This window comes from Leucoraja erinacea, chromosome 4, assembly GCF_028641065.1.
Source record: "Leucoraja erinacea ecotype New England chromosome 4, Leri_hhj_1, whole genome shotgun sequence".
In the NCBI taxonomy this organism is placed as follows: Eukaryota; Metazoa; Chordata; class Chondrichthyes; order Rajiformes; family Rajidae; genus Leucoraja; species Leucoraja erinaceus.
In genome coordinates, this window is record NC_073380.1 from 74,245,324 (window position 1) to 74,266,544 (window position 21,221).

At 43.8% G+C, this 21,221-nt stretch overlaps 1 protein-coding gene across 1 annotated transcript in view; it reads right to left on the reverse strand.

The window, feature by feature from the left end:
* Positions 1-21,221, reverse strand: part of csmd3b (CUB and Sushi multiple domains 3b) — a 200,708-nt gene that overhangs the window by 144,690 nt on the left and 34,797 nt on the right. Inside the window, exons 9-11 of the mRNA XM_055633467.1 lie at positions 4,477-4,653; positions 3,609-3,791; positions 2,159-2,332 (exon numbers count right to left, since the gene is read on the reverse strand). Of these exons, the coding sequence (XP_055489442.1) occupies positions 2,159-2,332; positions 3,609-3,791; positions 4,477-4,653 (534 nt within the window). The remainder of the gene's footprint in view (positions 1-2,158; positions 2,333-3,608; positions 3,792-4,476; positions 4,654-21,221) is intronic.

Sequence of the window (21,221 nt, forward strand, 5' to 3'; positions counted from 1 at the left end):
CAGGTCCTGACAGGATATTCCCTAGGACATTGAGGGAAGTTAGTGTAGAAATAGCAGGGGCTATGACAGAAATATTTCAAATGTCATTAGAAATGGGAATAGTACCTGAGGATTGGCGTACTGCGTATGTTGTTCCATTGTTTAAAAAGGGTTCTAAGAGTAAACCTAGCAATTGTAGACCTGTTAGTTTGACTTCAGTGGTGGGCAAATTAATGGAAAAGATACTTAGAGATAATATATATAAGCATCTGGATAAACAGGGTCTGATTAGGAACAGTCAACATGGATTTGTGCCTGGAAAGTCATGTTTGACTAATCTTCTTGAGTTTTTTGAAGAGGTTACTAGGGAAATTGACGAGGGTAAAGCAGTGGACTTGTCTATATGGACTTTAGTATGACCTTTGACAAGGTTCCTCATGGAAGGTTGGTTAAGAAGGTTCAACTGTTGGGTATAAATGCAGGAGTAGCAAGATGGATTCAACAGTGGCTGAATGGGAGACGCCAGAGGGTAATGGTGGATGGCTGTTTGTCGGGTTGGAGGCAGGTGACTAGTGGGGTGCCTCAGGGATTTGTGTTGGGTCCTTTGTTGTTTGTCATGTACATCAATGATCTGGATGAAGGTGTGGTAAATTGGATTAGTAAGTATGCAGATGATACCAAGATAGGGGGTGTTGTGGATAATGAAGAGGATTTCCAAAGTCTACAGAGTGATTTAGGCCATTTGGAAGAATGGGCTGAAAGATGGCAGATGGAGGTTAATGCTGATAAATGTGAGGTGCTACACCTTGGCAGGACAAATCAAAATAGGACGTACATGGTAAATGGTAGGGAATTGAAGAATGCAGTTGAACAGCGGGATCTGGGAATAACCGTGCATAGTTCATTGAAGGTGGAATCAAATATAGACAGGGTGGTAAAGAAAGCTTTTGGCGTACTAGCCTTTATAAATCAGAGCATTGAGTATAGAAGCTAGGATGTAATGTTGAAATTGTACAAGGCATTGGTGAGACCAAATCAGGAGTATGGTGTACAATTTTGGTCGCCCAATTATAGGAAGGATGTCAACAAAATAGAGAGAGTACAGAGGAGATTTACTAGAATGTTGCCTGGGTTTCAACAACTAAGTTACAGAGAAAGGTTGAATAAGTTAGGTCTTTATTCTGTGGAGCGCAGAAGGTTAAAGGGGGGACTTGATAGAGGTCTTTAAAATGATGAGAGGGATAGACAGAGTTGATATGGACAAGCTTTTCCCTTTGAGAATAGAGAAGATTCAAACAAGAGGACATGACTTCAGAATTAAGGAACAGAAGTTTAGGGGTAACATGAGGGGAAACTTCTTTACTCAGAGAGTGGTAGCGGTGTGGAATGAGCTTCCAGTGGAAGTGATGGAGGCAGGTTCGTTGGTATCATTTAAACATAAATTGGATAGGCATATGGATGGGAAGGGAATGGAGGGTTATGGTATGAGTGCAGGCAGGCGGGGCCAAGGGAAAATAATTGTTCGGCATGGACTTGTAGGGCCGAGATGGCCTCTTTCGGTGCTGTAATTGTTATATGGTTATATGTTGGGCGAGTCCAGAACCAGGGGCCACAGTCTTAGAATAAAGGGGAAGCCATTTAAGACTGAGGTGAGAAAAAACTTTTTCACCCAGAGAGTTGTGAATTTGTGGAATTTTCTGCCACAGTGGGCAGTGGAGGCCAAGCCACAGAATGGATTTAAAATAGAGTTAGATAGAGCTCTAGAGGCTAGTGGAATCAAGGGATATGGGGAGAAGGCAGATTATTGATTGGGAACGTTCAGCCATGATCACAATGAATGGCCTCATCCTGCAACTATTTTCTATGTTTCTGCCACAGAAGGCAGTGGAGGCCAATTCACAGGATGTTTTCAAGAGAGAGTTAGATATAGTTCTTAGGGCTAACTGAATCAGGGGATATGGGGAGAAAGCAGGAATGGGGTACTGATTTTGGATGATCAGCCATGATCATATTGAATGGCGGTACTGGCTCAAAGGGCCAAATGGCCTACTCCTGCACCTATTGTCCATGTTTCTATGATTCCAGTTTTTGTTTTTGATTTCTAGCATCGACAGTATTTTGCTTCAGTTATATTGTGTATGATCTTTATTACCTCATGTTAAGCTGGTGGTCTACTTACGCAAACACTGAGGAACATCTCCTGTCCACGTTCCATTTCCCACACAGCTGAGAATTGCAGGAAAGGACAGTTCATATCCTGGAGAGCAGCTGTAGCTAATGCTTGATCCCCAATCAAAATGTGTTCCTTCCATCCTCCCATTTGAAATCTGCGGTGGAGTTGAACACTTCACAGCTGCAATGCATTGAAATGTGTTAAACATGTTCTTTTCAGATGTCAATTACATTTAAAATATACGCTGGTTCATCTTGCCAATATAAGTTAAGATAGACACAAAAAGCTGGAGTAACTCAGCGGGCCAGGCAGCATCTCTGGAGAGAAGGAATGGGTGATGTCTTGGGTCGCAATCCTTCTTCAGATCCGAAAAGTCACCCATTCCTTCTCTCCAGTGATGCTGCCTGTCCCGCTAAGTTACTCCAGCATTTTGTGTCTATCTTTGGTTATAACCAGCATCTGCAGTTCTTTCCTGAACAAATATATTCATAGCAAATAATGAATGCCACTTCGCATTCTATCAATTTACAAAATCTTCACAGGTAAATAATATCCTTGTGGGAGGATCATGCAGAAATGACCGAAAATGTGCTGAATGTGGAGGCTGGTAAGGTGAATGGAAAGCACCATGGGACCATTCTGTTTGAAGGGAGAAGGGATGAGGGGGAACATGCACGAAATGGAAATGGAGATTAGCGTAAGAACTCCATCAACCACAGTAGAGAGGAAACCACATCTCCTGAAAAGGCAAGACATATGAGATGTGCTGGGACAGAAGACCTTATCTTGAGAATAGATGTGCTTGAAAAGGAGGAATAGAGAAGGTACGGCTTCCTTACAAGAGACAGGTTGAAAACAGGTGTAGTCTAGGTAGTTATGGGAGTCTATAGGTTTATTTTAAATGTCAGTGGATAATTTGCTCCAGAGATGGAGACAGAGATAGAAACATAGAAATTAGGTGCAGGAGTAGGCCATTCGGTCCTTCGAGCCTGCACCGCCATTCAATATGATCATGGCTGATCATCCAACTCAGTATCCCGTACCTGCCTTCTCTCCATACCCCCTGATCCCCTTAGCCACAAGGGCCACATCTAACGCCCTCTTAAATATAGCCAATGAACTGGCCTCAACTACCCTCTGTGGCAGAGAGTTCCAGAGATTCACCACTCTCTGTGTGAAAAAAGTTCCTCTCATCTCGGTTTTAAAGGATTTCCCCCTTATCCTCAAGCTGTGACCCCTTGTCCTGGACTTCCCCAACATCGGGAACAACCTTCCTGCATCTAGCCTGTCCAACCCCTTAAGAATTTTGAGAAGAATTTTAAGAAGATGGAGATAGAGAGGTGTCAGAAATGGTTTTCAAATTCAGACCATGTTGTATCTGCTTATAACTTTGCATCCAACATCTGCATTCTATTGTGCCTCCAAATGATCATTGCCTCTGGGAAAATATTGTTACCTTTACATAGTGGCATTGAGCCACTCCATGTGCCATTGCTGAGGCAGGAACGAATCGCGGAAGTCTGCACATCCTGTATTGTGTATCCTGGTTGGCAAATCTGGGTGACATTTTGTCCGACTGTAAAAACATCCCCCAATCTCATGCCATTTGCCGGCATTCCAGGATCTCCACAGGTAATGACTGTAAAACACCAGATTTGATATCATTATTGGTGACACGAGAGGGAGAGAATTGAAACAATAACTCAAATTCAAAGTTGATAGTTTAACAAAACATTTCCATTGGTAATAACAGTCATGCATGCATTGAGATAATAAACAAAGCAGCAAAATAAATTATTACAGAAGGCTTGTGAAAGCTCAACGCAAACTTCAAACCAGTAAAATCTGGATAAGGAGGACAAGAAGCAATTAAATCTTTGATAATCTGAAACATTTTGTATGACCTCATGTAAAATATGAACTTAACTTTGTTTAAAAAAAATGGCAATAAACTGTTCCAAATTTAAACATAATGTTGTATATGAAACGTTCACTATGAAAATCAAATTGATCCATGTCCTTGATGGCAGTGTCAATCAGTGAATTAGAGCAACATCACATTAACCTGATCATTGAGCAGTGCCAAAAGGCTGGCATCCTTCATTAATGTTTTAAAGTGGCCCAATCAAACCAATTAGAAGGGACAGTGGGGAAGACCAATACCATGCAGTTCTTTTTATTATTGGGTTAAAGTATTTCAAACTGTGCTTATACCTTAACTTTGAACTGATTGAAATCCAAAATTGAAAGCAACTTCACCAAGGACCACCAGGAATAAACTATTCTCCTTTACTTAAAAGTGTCGATTCTGCTTATTGACTTACTTGTGCAGTTAGGTATATTGTCTGACCATGTACCATTAACTGTGCACTGCCTTGTTGCAGATCCAGAGAGTACATATCCTTCCAGGCATGAGTACGTCACAGAGTTGGAGTATGAGGTTCCATCAATCCAAAACACTTTGCCATTAGCCGGTGCCCCAGGGTTTCCACATTTGACAGCTGTAAACATTGATTGAGAGTGTTTATGAAAAGGTAGGAACTGGAGATCTATTCTTCAGTTCTTGGAGACAACTGCTTCACCTTACTGTCATTAATTGTATTAAAAAAATGTCCCAGGGTAACTGAAATAATTGAGTTTTATTCTAGTTTCAGTTTTTATTTATTATGTCTCAAATCCCCATCACCAGATGTTGAAAATTGCCCCAAGAAAATCAGGCTTATCAGTATTGATCATCAATAAAGGTAAAGGTATGTTTTCTGTGGCTATTTAACTGCTAAGTATTCTAAAATGCAAGCTGAATAACAAGATGTGGATTGTTAAAATAAAACCTACTTTAACATTGAATGTTAATAAAGACACAAAGTAATCTTTATGTGTGAGACAGGCAGCATCCCTGGAGAACAAGGATAGGTGACATCTTGTTTTGGGACCCTTCTTCAGACTAACATTGGGCATAGATGAACAGAAAATGCTGGAGTAACTCAGTGGGACAGGCAGCATCTCTGGAGAGATGTTTCGGGTCGAGACCTTTCTTTTGTGTTTGTCTTCGGTTTAAACCAGCATCTGCAGTTCCTTCCTACACATCTGAAGATGGGTCTCGACTCGAAACGTAACCTATTCCTTCGCTCCATAGATGTTGCCCCACCCGCTGAGTTTCTCCAGCATTTTTGTCTACCTTCCTACACATATTGTCTGCTCCACTGCAAAATCTCCTCAAAGTATGCCTACTTTGGAGAAGTCCTCCTTCTCTCAACTCCAGAGATGCTGCCTGTCCCGCTGAGTTACTCTAGCTTTTTGTGTCTATCTTCGATTTAAACCAGCACCTGCAGTTCCTCCCTAGCATTGGGCATGTTGGATTGCTGTTTCCTCACTTTTAATGCCTACATTCCATATAGAAGTTTGTATATCATATTGATCTTCATTTAATCTTCATAACATTGTAAAATTCTGATTAACTACAACATTAATGGTTTAAATCCAACTTGATAGAGTGATAAAAATGTTTTTTTAGGATTATTTCAAAAACATTGTTCTAACATGAACATTCAATTGTTGAACACAATAAAAAAAAAAAAGATGCTCAGCAAATAATTCAATTGGGTCTACGCAGCACAATTTCAAAATTTGTAAATAATTGCGCAAATTGTGAGAGGACATGAATGGATTTTACAGAGATATTGATGGGTTGGAAGATTGGTCAGATAAATAGTAGGTGAAATTTAACATAGAGAAATCGGAAGATTGAGAAGGGAGAATAAAACGCAGTTCCAAAATAGCAGTCACTCAGGAGATAAAATTAACGGATCCAATTGAACCAAAACAAGCTCAAACATTTTGGCTAAGACATCTTAAATGCAACAGTCCAACTAAGAATATGTTACAGGCCTTCAGGACATTCTGTGAAGAATGTGGAAGGATGTGAAAGATAAATGAATTGAATTGAATTGAATAGAATAAATGTTATTAGCCAAGAATGTATACATACAAAGAATTTGCCTTGTTTCTGTGCTTGCGAATAACAACACGACATACAGTAGACAACTAAAAATAAACATTATAATTTAAACATGTGAGGAATTAAATAAAATACCAAAGCAAAAAGAGGCTACAGACTTTTGGCTATGTAGAGTAGAGTAGAGTAGAGCTACTGCTCATGCAAAAAAGCTGTTTTTATGTCTGGCTGTGGTGGCTTTGACTCTCCGGAATGGCCTTCCAGAGGGAAGTGCTTCAAATACATTGTGGCTAGCGTGAGAGGGGTCGGAGATGATCTTACCCGCTTGCTTCCTGGCTCTTGCAGTGTACAGTTTGGTGGCTGAGCCAAACCAGACCATGATGGAGAAGGTGAGGACAGACTCTATGATGGCAGTATAAAACTGGACTATCATTGCCTGTGGCAGATTGTGTTTCCTCAGCTGCCGCAGGAAGTAGAACATCAGGTTGGGCCTTTTTGACTGTGGAGTCAATGGCCATTTAAGGTCCCTGGAGATGATGGTGACTGTGGTTTTGTTGATGGTAGACAAAAATGCTGGAGAAATTCAGCGGGTAAGGTAACATCTATGGAGAAAAGGAATAGGCGATGTTTCGGATCAAGACCCTTCTTCAGACTGATGTCCGGGGGGGGGGGGGGGGGGAAGGAAGAGGCAGAAACAGTAGGCTGTGGGAGAGCTGGGATGAGGAGGGGAAGGAGGGAGAAAGCAAGGACTACCTGAAATTGGAGGTCAATGTTCATATCGCTGGTGTGTAAACTACCCAGGCGAAATATGAGGTGCTGTTCCTCCAATTTGCGTTGGGCCTCACTCTGGCCATGGAGGCCCAGGACAGAAAGGTCGGATTTTGAAATAGGAGGAGGAGTTGAAGTGCTGAGCCACCAGGAGATCAGGTTGGTTATTGCGAACTGAGCGGAGGTGTTGGGCGAAGTGATCGCCAAGCTTGCGCTTGGTCTCACCGATGTAGAGGAGTTCACACTTGGAACAGCAGATGCAGTAGATACGGTTGGAGGAGCTGCCGGTGAACCTCTGCCTCACCTGGAAAGAATGTTTGGGACCTTGGATGGAGTCGAGGGTGGAGGTAAAGCGACAAGTATAGCATTTCCTGCGGTTGCAAGGGAAAGTACCAGGGGTGAGGGTGGTTTGGGTGGGAATGGACAAATTGAACAGGTGAGTGGGGGGAGGGGAGGGGGAGCTCTCCTAAAATATACAATCAATTCCACTGTCTTAAGAGCATTGAGCTCCAGATTGTTGAGATGGCACCAGGATGCCAGCTGTGTCACTTCCTGTCTGTGGGCAGATTCCTCCCCATCCTGGATCAGTTCAATCAGGGTTGTGTCATCCACAAACTTGAAAAGTTTGACAGAGGTGTCTGTGGAGGTGCAATCATTGGTGTAGAGAGAGTAAAGGAGAGGGGAGAGTATGCAGCCTTGTGGTGCTCCTTTGCTGAGGGTCTGCAGGGCTAAGATGTGCTTCCCAGCCTCACATGCTGCTTCCTGTCTGTCAGGATGTGATCCACTGAAGTGGTGTTCAGGCACAGTCAACTGGGAGAGTTTGGAGTGTAGTAGCTCTGGGACAATGTTGTTGAATGCAGAGCTAAAATCCATTCTGGTGGGAGACATCAATTCTGATGTGAGACATCAATCAAAAACAACCAAATAAAAGCTAAGTGTTTAAGAACGAACTGCAGATACTGGAAAAATCAAAGGTAGACAAAAAATGCTGGAGAAACTCAGCGGGTGATGCAGCATCAATAGAGAGAACGAATTAGCGACGTTTCGGGTCGAGACACTTCTTCAAACCTAAGGACCTAAAAGTTAAGTACTTTGTTGTCAGTGTTTGATCAATGCAATGCTTCCTGAGCGAGTGCAAGAGGGAGGTTTGGAGAAGTGGTGTTCATTTCGATCTGGTGTGTGTTCATGACTTGTACATGAAATTGAAATAATTCCACACCCTGGCGAAATTGGCTTTAGGTTGCAGTGTCGCCAAGTTCAGCATCCTTCAGCTATACCCAAGGATAAGAAGTCAAATGCTGTCTCTGAAGCTGGCTCATTATCACTAAAAACCACATTTCAAACAACCACATTTAAATACTGCAGATAATGGACACAGTGGCAATATATTGAAGGATCAGAGGATGAATTTATAAAAATTAAACAGCTGCCCAGAGAACAGAACTGCAGCAAGCACATGAAATGATGAAGGAAGGATCTACAGATGTCGGCTTAAACTGAAGATAGACACAAAAAGCTGGAGTAACTCAGTGGGACAGGCAGCATGGTGTGATTGACTCAAAATTATCATATGTATCGACAACGGTTCAATTAAATTATTATTGATAGCAAAATAACTGGCCTGTATACAATGCACATAAATATATAATTTTAAAAAATGGTAATAAATTAATTACCCCAACACTAATGCAAAGAAAGGTTCCAATCCCTTAATGCGACCAAAGACATTCCATAATACATTGATTTGTGTGGGAAGGAACTGCAGATGTTGGTTTACACTGAAGATAGACACAAAATGCTGGAGTAATTCAGCGGGACGGGCAGCATCTCTGGAAGAATATGTGACGTTTTGGATCGCGACCTTCTTCAGACCATTGGTTAGTGTTGTATAGTGTTCAAGAGGTTGATGGTTGTTGGGTAGAAGCTATTCTTGAACAAATTGGTCCTGGGTTTCAGACTCCCATCCATACCTTCTTACCAGTGGTAGGAGTGAAATGAGAGCGTGGTCAAGGTGGTGTGGGTGCTTGATGTGGGAGGGCAAGGCTGGCAAAGGCAATAGGGATAAACCTCAATAAACATTTGGTTAGAGAAGGACAAGGCTGTATGTGGGAAGATAGACACAAAAAAACTGCAATAACTTAGCGGGACAGGCAGCATCTCTGGAGAGAAGGAATGGGTGGCATTTCAGGTCGAGACCCTTCTCCAGACGTATGCGAGTATGTGTAGTAGAATGGATTATTGTTAAATTTACCCAATGATTCTGCAAAGATTTATTTCTTAGTCACTGGGAATAAATGCAGAAACAATAGAAGATTATCGTGTGGTTTAAAAATAATGTCGTAGTTTCAGACTATCGCAACTCTAACGGGCATTTCACATTAGTTGCAGGGAGTTGAGCTTGAACATTTTTTGGCTTTTTAACAGTACATGATCTGAGAACAGTCTGTTCATGGTACTGGCAGGAACAGGCCATGCTTGAAGTAGCCACGAATGGTGAAGTTTGTGAAGAAACCCTTAGAGACTCATAAATACTCTATTTAATGCCATGAAACCAATGTTCTAATCTATTCTGTCACCAACGGTCTGGAAGAGTTCAGATAATGGTCCAACAAGTTGTCATGTGGTTGATCACCAAGATGGTCACATACATCCTTAAGGATGCAGTTTGCAGTCCATCCCGGTTGTGGCCTTACTTGTGGGGTGAGGATGTACAGATGTTAAAACTAGGTGATGTGTTAAAACTAGACGGTGTTAAAACTAGAGGATGGGCAAAAACACGGCCACACAGGATGGAATGAACCAATTATGGCATTGTGGAAGGATCATCTTCATTAAACCTTAAATTGACAATCTGTGGGGATAAACATCTGTCTTTTCCTTGACATCCCTTGTTCTTTTTGTTCCCGCACCTCTGAATCTTTATGTTCAGGAACTATGTCTTGTTTCTTTACCAGTGCAAAATTATGCTGCCTGCTTCAAATCACAACCAGTCTGGAAGACCTCTTCAAGATTATATTGGAAACTACATCTAAACCAATCCAGGCAGCTCTGTCTTCAGCAGAGCAATAGTTTGCTTACCAAGATTAGCTTTAAATCAGTGCCAGGAACATTTCTGGATATCAATGGCCACATGTTATTAAGCAGGTGGCTTGACAGCATTAACCTGGGAGTAAGAGAGGTGACTGGAATGGAAACAATTACCAGGAAGTCAGCTTTACATCATTATTTGTGGTTGCTATAACCCAGTGCAAATTCTTTGAATGCTGACACATATTTAATTTACAATCTGCCAGAGGAAAGCCAGTAATCTTGGGAAAACCCAGTTCTGGCGTGCTCGCTACCTCGATGGGCAGCTTTTTCCTGACTATCTGCGATCTTTGATGAGGGAAGAAAAGCCTTAAACATCTGCTTTAGGAAGAAGTGCCGAAAAGATGATCCATTTAGGCGTCCTCCTGAGAACCAATCATCACAGAAGACAGTTTTCCGTCAATTTGATTTATTCCACTTGACGTCAAGAAACAGCTAAGAGCATTTGATACATTAAAGTCCACAGGAATAGTCAACATCACAGCTGTAGGACTGAAGTTTCCGGTGGGTGGCGCGGCTCACATCGCAGCGGCCTCTGTAGTCCGTCTGTCTTTATATTATTTTTTGTCTTGTTTCAATGTAGTTTGTTTTTTTTTGACGGGGTATGTACGGGGGGCGGGGAAACTTTTAAAGTCTTTCACCTGCACGGAGAACCCGACCTTTTCCTTGTCGAGTCTCCATTGTCGTTGGGGCTGAGCAATGTGGAGCGGCCTCCAGTAGGAACGACCTAGGGCTCCAGTCGCGGAGCTGCGGACCTACTTAGCATCGCGGAGCTGGCCGAGTTCGGAGCGGGAGGAGCGGTGGTGACACGCTGCTGCGACTGGACCCCCGGAGATTCGGAGGCTCCAACCGCAGGTCTGGTGGACAGTAATACCGGGAGCCCGCGGGTCCCTGCTGGGAGACCGCTTTTCGGGGTTTCCGCAACGGTGATTTCACCCGCCCGAGTTGCAGGGTTGAAGAGTGCCTGGAGCGGGGCCTTACATCATCACCCCGCACGGCTTGGAATGGTTGTGGGACTTTGCTAGCGCCCGCCGGGGGTTCCATCAACAAGACCCGGAGCACGGCCTTGTATCACCCGGCGTGGCTTTAATGGCCGCGGGACAAGTACCATCGCCCGCCGGGGGCTTTCACTCTGACATCAGGAGGGGAATGGGGAGTGCAGAGGAGGGATACTTTTTTGCTTTCCATCACAGCGAAGAGGAGATGCGCTGTGATGGATGTCTGCGTAAATTGTGTTGTGTCTTGGGTCTTTTTCTTGTGTATATGACTGCAGGAACAACATTTCATTTGAACCTCAAATAAAATTGTATTGTATTGTATTGACCTGTACTTCTAGATTGACTGCAGCTAGGTAACACTAAACTCAATGGGCATCAAGAGAAAACACAGTGTTTGAATTCAGACCTTGTCCTAAGGAGGTTGTCAGAGGCGATAAACATGATAACCTTAAAACATCACCTCAAGGGTTTCTCAGATCAAACACCTAGGGCAGTCACTGTGGCGCAGCGGTGGAGTTGCTGCCTTACAGCGAATGCAGCACCGGAGACCCAGGTTCAATCCCGATTACGGGTGCTGTCTGTATGGAGTTTGTACGTTCTCCACATGACCTGCGTAGGTTTTCTCCGAGATCTTTGATTTCCTTCCGCATCCCAAAGACGTAGAGGTTGGTAAATGTAAAAAAAATTGTCCCTAGTGGGTGAAGGATAGTGTTAATGTGCGGGAATCGCCAGTCGGCACGGACCCAGTGGGCTAAGGGGCCTGTTTCCATGCTGTATCTCTAAAGTAAACCTTCATGTGTTTTATCAATAACCTTTGACACATCATAAAGTCAATAATGGGATTGTTGATGTCACAGTACTGTCGAAGAAGCACTGAAGGTACTATCATGTATGAAGGTAGACAAATCTCCGGGGCCTGTTCAGATATATCTGAGGACATTGTGGGAAACTGGAGAGTAAATTGCGGGAGCCATGGTTGAAATTTGCAAGTCGTCCTTAAATATAGGAGAGGTGCCGAAAGACTGGAGGGTGGCAAATGTTGTGCCTCTTTGCAAGAGAGCTGCAGGGAAAATACTGCGAACTATAGGTCGGTGAGCTTAACATCTGTAGTTGGAAAGTCATTAGAGTGTATTCTGAGAGATAGGTTATACAGGCATTTGGAAGAGCATGGGCTGAGGAATGGTTGATGGAAATTAATAGAGAAATGTGAGGTGTTGCATTTTATATACAATGGACAACAGGTGCAGGAGTAGGCCATTCGGCCCTTCGAGCCAGCAGCGCCATTCACTGTGATCATGGCTGATCATCCACATTTAGTACCCCGTTCCTGCCTTCTCACCATATCCCCCGACTCCACTATCTTTAAGAGCTCAATCTAATTCTCTCATGAAAGCATCGAGAGAATTGATCTCCACTGCCTTCTGAGGCAGATAATTCTACAGATGCACTACTCTCTGGGTGAAAAAGATTGTCCTCATCTCCATTCTAAATGGCCTACCCCTTATTCTTAAACTGTGGTCCCTGGTTCTGGACTCCCCCAACATCGGGAACATGTTTCCTGCCTCTCGCGTGTCCTATCCCTTAATAATCTTATATGTTTCAATAAGAAACCCTCTCATCCTAAATTCCAGTGTACTCCAGGACTGCTTTGATCGCACCGACTGGGACCTGTTTGCACAACAGGCTACCAGTGGTACAGAGGTAGACTTGGAGAAGTACACGTCCATTGTGCTCTCCTACATCAACTGCTGTGTGGAGACTGTCACAGTGGACAAGCAAATAAAGATGTTCCCAAACCAGAAACCCTGGATGAACAAGGAGGTACAGGATCTGCTAAGGGCATGAAACAATGCCTTTAAATCCAGGGACACTTCTGCCTACAGTGCGGCCAGCTCGAACCTGAGCAAAGGCATAAAAAAGGCCAAAGACATCCACAGGCAAAGGGTAGAAGAACACTTCAATGACGCGAACACCAGAAGCATGTGGCAGGGTGTCAGGGACATCACTGACTACAAAAGCAGCCCCGCCTGCCCCCACGGTGATATCACACTGGCCAACAAACTGAACATCTTCTTTGCCCGGTTCGAAACTGGCAACACCATCAGGAGTGGAATAACCCTGGCCATGGCGGAGGGACAGGCCTTAACACTGAGCACTCAGGAGGTATAGTGCGCTCTGCGTAGGATCAATCCACGCAAGACTGCAGGCCCGGATGCAGTCCAGGGAAGGGTACTAAAGGACTGTGCTGTACAGCTGGCGGAGGTATTCACGAGAATCTTCAATCTATCTCTATCTCTGGCAACGGTCCGCAAGTGCCTGAAAACAGCCACCATAGTGCCGGTGCTGAAAAAGTCCAAAGTCACCAACCTGAACGACTACCACCCGTTTGCCCTAACTCCAATCCCAATGAAGAGCTTCGAAAGGCTGGTCCTCTCCCACATCAAATCCAGCATCCCTGCCTCACTGGACTCTCATCAATTTGCATACAGGGCAAATAGATCAACAGAGGATGCCATCTCTCTGGCTCTTCACACTGTCCTGACTCACCTGGACAGATAGGGCACGTACGTAAGGATGCTCTTCATTGACTATAGCTCTGCATTCAATACGGTCATCCCCACCAAGCTCACCACCAAACTCCACCAGCTAGGCCTCAGCTCGCCGATATGCGATTGGATCCTGAACTTTCTGACGGAGCGACCGCAGGCAGTGAGACTGGGCCCGCACCTGTCCTCCACTATCACCCTGAGCACTGGCACACCACAGGGCTGTGTACTAAGCCCCATGCTCTACTCCCTCTTCACTCATGACTGTGTTCCTGCATTCGACACCAACACCATCGTGAAGTTTGCAGACGACACAACAGTAATTGGGCTGATCACCAACGGTGATGAAACAAAATACAGAGCGGAGGTGCAGAACCTGGCGGACTGGTGCTCACGTAACAACTTGTCACTAAACACCTCCAAGACCAAGGAGCTGATTATTGACTTCAGGAGGTCCCATAATGGAGAATACGCCCCAATCTCCATTTACGGGGAAAGTGTCCAGCTTTAAGTTTCTGGGCACTCACATTTCAGAGGACCTCACATGGCCCACCAACACCGCTGCGCTGGTCAAGAAGGCACAGCAACGACTGTTCTTCCTGAGGACATTAAAAAAGACTGGTCTGCCCCAACAGCTGCTGACAACATTCTACTGCTGCACCACAGAGAGCATATTAACGTATGGCATCTCTGTGTGGTATCTCAGCTGCGCGGAGGCGGAGAGGAGAGCTCTTCAGCGCATCGTCCACAGAGCGCAGAGGATCATTGGGACCAGAGCTACCAGCCTTGGAGGGCATCTACCACACACGGTGCCTCAGGAAAACCGTCAGCATCCATAAAGACTCATCACACCCCTGTAACGGACTGTTTGAACGACTTCCCTCCGGCAGACGTTACAAGGCCTTCTACGCCCGTACCTCCAGACTCAGAAACAGCTTTATTCCAAGAGCTATAGCGGCTCTGAACCGGCCCTGCTGAGTGCCCCCCACCCCCCCTGGACTGTCTCCCTCGGATGGTCACGACACACAGCTTATTTATTTATTTTACTTTTCTTTTTCATTGGTTGGAGTTGCATACTAAATCTCGTTGCACTGACGTGCAATGACAATAAAATATATTATTATTATTATTATTATTATTATATAATACCAGCCACTCCATTCTATCAACATATGACAGTCCCGCCATCCTGGGAATTAACCTCGTGAAACCACGCTGCACTCTGTCAGTAGCAAGAATGTCCTTCCTCAAACTTGGAGACAAAAACCGCATACAATACTCCAGGTGTGGTCTCACTAGTGCCCTGTACAACTGCAGAAGTCATCCTCCTCACAGGTCACACTGCCACCCAGCTTTGTGTCATCTGCAAATTTGCTAATGTTACTTTTAATCCCTTCATCTAAATCATTAATGTATATTGTAAATAACTGTGGCCCCAGCACCGAGCCTTGTGGTACTCCACTAGTCACTGACTGCCATTCTGAAAGGGACCTCTTTGCTCCTCTTGTTATGAAGGCCAACATGCCATTCACTTTTTTTGCTGCCTGCTGTACCTGCATGCTTACTTTCAGTGACTGATGAGCAAGGACCTCCAGATCCCGTTGTACTTTCCCTTTTCCCAACTTGACACTATTCAGATAATAATCTGCCATCCTGTTTTTGCCACCAAAGTGGATAGCCTCACATTTATGCACATTAAACTGCATCTGCCATGCATCTGCCCACTCACCCAACATGTCCAAGTAACCCTGCATCCTCATAACATCCTCCTCACAGGTCACGCTGCCACCCAGCTTTGTGTCATCTGCAAATTTGCTAATGTTACTTTTAATCCCTTCATCTAAATCATTAATGTATATTGTAAATAACTGCGGCCCCAGCACCGAGCCTTGCGGTACTCCACTAGTCACTGACTGCCATTCTGAAAGGGACCTGTTAATCTCTACTCTTTGTTTCCTGCTGCCAAACAATTTTCTATCCATGTCAGTACCCTATCCCCAATACCATGTGCTCTAATTTAGCCCACTAATCTCCTATGTGGGACCTTATCAATTGCTTTCTGAAAGTCCCTGTACACTACATCCACTGACTCTCCCTTGTCCATTTTCCCAGTTACATCCTCAAGAAATTCCAGAAGATTAGTCAAGCATGATTTCCCCTTCGTAAATCCATGTTGACTCAGACCGATCCTGTTATTGCTATCCAAATGTGCCGCTAATTCATCTTTTATAATGGCTGCAGTGTCTTCCCATCATCGATGTCAGGCTAACTGGTCTATAATTGGGATGTCTAACAAGAGCAGGATCGACACGTTGAATGGTAGGCCACTGGGGAGTGTTGTAGAGCAAAGGGATCTAGGAGTGCAGGTGCATGATTCCCTGAAGTTCGAGTCGCAGGTAGATGAGGTGGTTAAAAAAGGCTTTTGGCACCATGGCCTTCATCAGTCAGAGTATTGAGTATAGAAGTTGGGAGGTCAAGTTGCAGTTGCATAAGATTTGGTGGGTGTATGGAACAAGCTTCCAGAGGAGGTAGTTGAAGCTGGGAATATCCCAACGTTTAAGAAACAGTTAGACAGGTACATGTAGAAGACAGGTTTGGAGGGATATTGGCCAAATACAGGCAGGTAGGACTAGTGTAGCTGGGACATGTTGGCCAGTGTGGGTAAGTTTGGACAAAAGGCCCGTTTCCACACTGTATCACTCCATGACTGTGACTATGACAATGTTCAATTCCACTTGCAACTCCTCAGCAAAATGACCAATCTATGTCTGCATGGAGCATAATCTGGAAAACATTAAGACATGTGTTGACAAATGGAAGAAGGGTCTCAATCCAAATCGTCACAATCCAAATCCTTTTCTACAGAGATGCTGTCTGATTCGCTAAGTTACTACAGCCTTTTGTGTCTTTCTTCAGTTTTAACCAGCATCTGCAATTCCTTCATGCACAAATGGAAAGCAACATTTGCACTGCAGGTGTGCCATGCAATACCCTTGGCATTCAATGGCATTACCTTTGCAGATTCCCTACTATCAATATCCTGAGGAAATCTATGTATCTGAATCTCAACTGAAGCAGCAGCATAAATTGGAACCTGCATGAGCACAGAGACACAAGATGCTGCAGATGCTGGAATCTTCAGCAAATAACAAACTGTTAGGAGGAACTCCTCGGCAGTTTCTAGTGAGGGAAATAGACAGACAATGTTTAGGTTGGGATACATATTTTGTAGAAAGGTCCCAACCTGCCTTCGATGCTGCCTTACCCATTGAGTTCCTCCAGCATTTTGTTTTTTTGTTCAGGCTACATGAGCAGATCGATGTTGACATTCTGCTACATTTATTTTCACTGACTCGTTAAGTGTAGATTTCAACGGGACAGAAATTGAAGGGACTTCTGTCCAATATAGCCTCTGCATGATTTTTAATTTCCACTGTTGCATTGTTATAAAAGTAAACAGGGAAATTAGTTTTCCCTTGAGTTTCGTCAATGGGCCAGAATATAAGATATAGCTTGCTACTCCATGAAGCCTCATCTCCATTAACTCAGAACAAGTGAAAATATTGTCATTTTTAAAATGAATGTCACCCAAGGATATAATAAAACAAATATTGATGATACCACTCTGGATGTAATTTGTAAATGATTGCCTCGTGGGTTGCTGAAGTAATGGAGACTGCTAAATTACTGGACTCGCAAAGGTTGCTACGGTAAACCTGGGAGCAATAGTTTACTGCGCCACTTGAAAGCTTCACTTAGTTTCTGGCTCTTGTTCCAGAAGACAAAGCACCCTGTCAATTTTATTTCGTTAGAACTACACAAAGTGGAACATCAAACACAGTGGATTGAGTGAACCAAGAGTGCTTGTAATGAAAACCGTGGCTTGGTTCTGCTGGGGAAAGATTAAAAGCACAATCAATGGTCTACTTATTCACAGTTCAATCCTTAATTAAAGCTTTAAAACTTAAGTTGGAGATGTGTGATTTGGTATTGTAATTATGTAGGTATTACCAGGAGCTCAGGTTAGGATTCTTACATTTGAACTAGAATTATTTGGCATCAGAGACTGCAGCACACACAGGCATGATACTGAGTGAATGCAATACTATGAGAAGTGCCATCATTCTATTCAGTTGGTTAAAAGCTTTTTTCAGATGGATGCAATCTCACATTTTGAAGAAGTGGGGGGTTTTCCAATGCGTTTAACAATATTCATCACTCACTCAGCACAATGAAACTGAATTCCTGTTCATTAACACTTTACAATTCTGTGGAAAAATTGCACTGCATTAATTCGTTGCTGAGCTTCTTATGTTACATGACCCCATGTCAAACGTTGAGTGCTTTGCAATGTTCTGAAGCTATGTAAGGTGTGCCACAAATACAAGGTCATTCTCTGCACTTGGTGTTGAAAATTATTTTGCACTACCTTTAAGGTCTAATGGAACCTTGTCGTGAAAGCTGCATTGAATTGGCCTAAACACTCAGGCACGTTTATACAGTACCTTCAAAAGGCTCCACAGTTCCACAATAAATAATTAGGTTTTCATGTCCTCAGACAGCCAATTTTGACCAACAGTGAGTGCCTTGTCAATCTCATTCACATCCTTGACAACAAATTTAAACAGCTGCCTGACATGATGCTGGCTGAGATTTCAGACTCCAGCCTGGTTACGTATTTGCTAAGGATGTGTTGACTCTGGAGAAGGACCAGAGGAGATTTACAAGAATGATCCCAGGAATGAGTGGGTTAACATATGATGAGCGTTTGACGGCACTGGGTCTGCACTCGCTGGAGTTTAGAAGGATGAAGGGAGACCTCAATGCAACTTACTGAATAGTGAAAGGCCAGGATAGAGTAGATGTGAAGAGGATGTTTCCACTAGTAGGAAAGTCTGGGACCAGAGATCATAGCCTCAGAATTAAAGGACATTCCAGTTTGGGAAGGAGATGAGGAAGAATTTCTTCAGTCAGAGGGTGGTGAATCTGTGGAATGATTTGCCACAGGAGGTTGTGGAGGCTGTCAATGGATATTTTTAAGGCAGAGATATATAAATTTATAGGCAAAGTGGGACCCGTTGGGTCCCAGCATCACTTGGGAGGGCTGGCCCCCCAACGCAATATGCCACCTATCCACCAATTCCAATATTTGTGGTCAGTGGGGGGGGGGGGGGGGGGGTTTCTGGAGTGCTAGTATGGATGTTATGGGCTGAAGAGATTGGTTTCCAGAGGGCTAGTATGGACATTGTGGGCCGAATGGATTCTTGGGCTTGCAGCTCAATCACTCAAGCTTGTTGTGCTGGTAGCTCACTCACTCATGGCTGGTGGGCTGTAAGTTAACTCACGGCTATTCCTTGAAATTCAATTTCAAGGAGGGTGCAAGGCCACCAAATTCAAGTGCAGTTTCTTACCACTTCAATCAGGGTGCAAGGCCACCAAATTCAAGTGCAGTTTCAAACCCTTTCAAGCAGGGTGCAAGGCCACTAAAAACAGCAAGTCATTATCTCTCCCTCCTCCATCTTGCAGAGACTGAGCCTCACCCACACTTCTGGGTTTTATAGTGCCCCCCTCTCACAGGAAGGGGCGTGGCCTTCATGGCATGATTGACAGGAGGGAGAATCTCAACATTTTTTAAACACCAATAACTCTTTTATTTTTCATCGATGGGAATCCTCGCCACCTGATGAGCAGAGGGGGGTGGCCAAAAATCACAACCATACGGGATAGTTTATTCTAAAATCAATATAAAGTGCAAACTGGGTGTCAAGATTATCCTTTTAATTATATAGAAGGCAAGGCAACTTTAATTAGGCAAGGCAACTTTAATTAGGCAACACAGATTTAGCATTTCCAAAACAAAGGCAACACAGCTTTAGTATTTCCAAACCAAAGGCAACACAGCTTTAACATTTCCAAACCAAAGGCAACACAGCTTTAGCATTTACAACCCAAAGGCAACACAGCTTTAGCATTTCCAAAACAAAGGCAACACAGCTTTAGTATTTCCAAACCAAAGGCAACACAGCTTTAGCATTTACAACCCAAAGGCAACACAGCTTTAGCATTTCCAAACCAAAGGCAACATAGCTTTAGTATTTCCAAACTATATTTTCAAACCACATTAAGGGGACTGACAGGTCAGTAAAACCACTCACAGTTTAGTTCACATGTGTTCAGTGTTATTCACAGCTCAGACTGAGAGACATGACCCTCTCACTCCCCCCATCTTGCAGAGACTGACTGAGGCACTCAACACTTCAGGGTTTTATAGTCCCTTCGGAAGGGGCGTGGCTTTCAGGAGAGAGAACCTCAACATTTTTTAAACACTAATAATTATTTTATTTTTAATCGATGGGAAAAATCCTCTTGTCCTGTGCAGCGGAGGGGTGGGGGTTCTGAGTAAGATGGCCAAAAATCACAGTTGTAAATGGAAGCATTTGTTCTAAAATCAATATACAGAACAACAGGAAGTGGTCAAGATCAGACGTTTAGTAATATAGATTGATTGGTACAGGTGTCAGAGGTTATGGGGAGAAGGTAGGAGAATGGGGTTAGGAGGGAGACATAGATCAGCCTTGATTGAATGGCAGAGTAGACTTGATGGGTTGAATGGCCTAATTCTGTTCCTATCACTTATGACATAACTTTAAAAACAATGTCTAGTCATTAAAGTTGTGTGTGGAGGTGGAGTGTGGGGTACGTCGATCAACCAACTGCAACCCAAGGCTCATCTGCAGAAACTTTCCAGCAGGTCAGTGAAAAGGCAAGTTTGCATCTGCTTATTAGGTTCGTAATAATGCTTACAAAAAGCAATTATTGATCATATCAGCTTGTGGCTGCATAAGAAATAAAAATAGTACTCTGATCAACCAATCATACTTTGAAAGATGTTGCATGGAAACGGGCCCTTTAGCCCACACCAACTCATATTTTATATGAGCAGCTTACAAACCAGTGGTATAAATATTGACTTCTCTAACTTCAAGTAACCCTTGCTTTCCTTCTCTCTCCATCCCTCCCCTTCCTAGTTCTCTGACCAGTCTGACTGTTCCTCTGATTAAATGTTTTCTCTATATGCTTCATTGTCACCTTCCCCCAGCTAACAATGATCTATTCCACATTTTCCTTTATCACCAACAGGTTGATGTCTCATTTTCACTCCTATACTTCCTTATCTCTGTCCCAAAACATCACCCATTCCTTCTCTCCGCAGATGCTGCCTGTCCTGCTGAGTTACTCCAGCATTTGTATCCATCCAACTATCAGTCACTTGATCACACTGGAGTCATTGAGTCATAGAGTGATACAGTGTAGAAACAGGCCCCTTGGCCCAACTTGCCCACACAGGTGACCATGTCCCAGCTACACTAGTCCCACCTGCATACGCTTGGTCTCTATCCCTCCAAACCTGTCCTATCCATGCACCTGTCTATTTCCTTCACTCCATAGATGCTGCCTCACCTGCTGAGTTTCTCCAGCACTTTTGTCTACCTTCAATTTTCCAGCATCTGCAGTTCCTTCTTGAACATGTACCTGTCTAACTGTTTCTGAAACGTTGGGGGTAGTCCCAGACACAACTATGCACCCATGCACCCACCACCCTTCCATGCACCCACCACCCTTTGTGTGAAAAAGTTAATCCTCAGATTCCTTCTTTTCCCCTTCACCTTGAACCTAAGTCCTCTGGTACTCGATTCCCCTACTCGGAGCAAGAG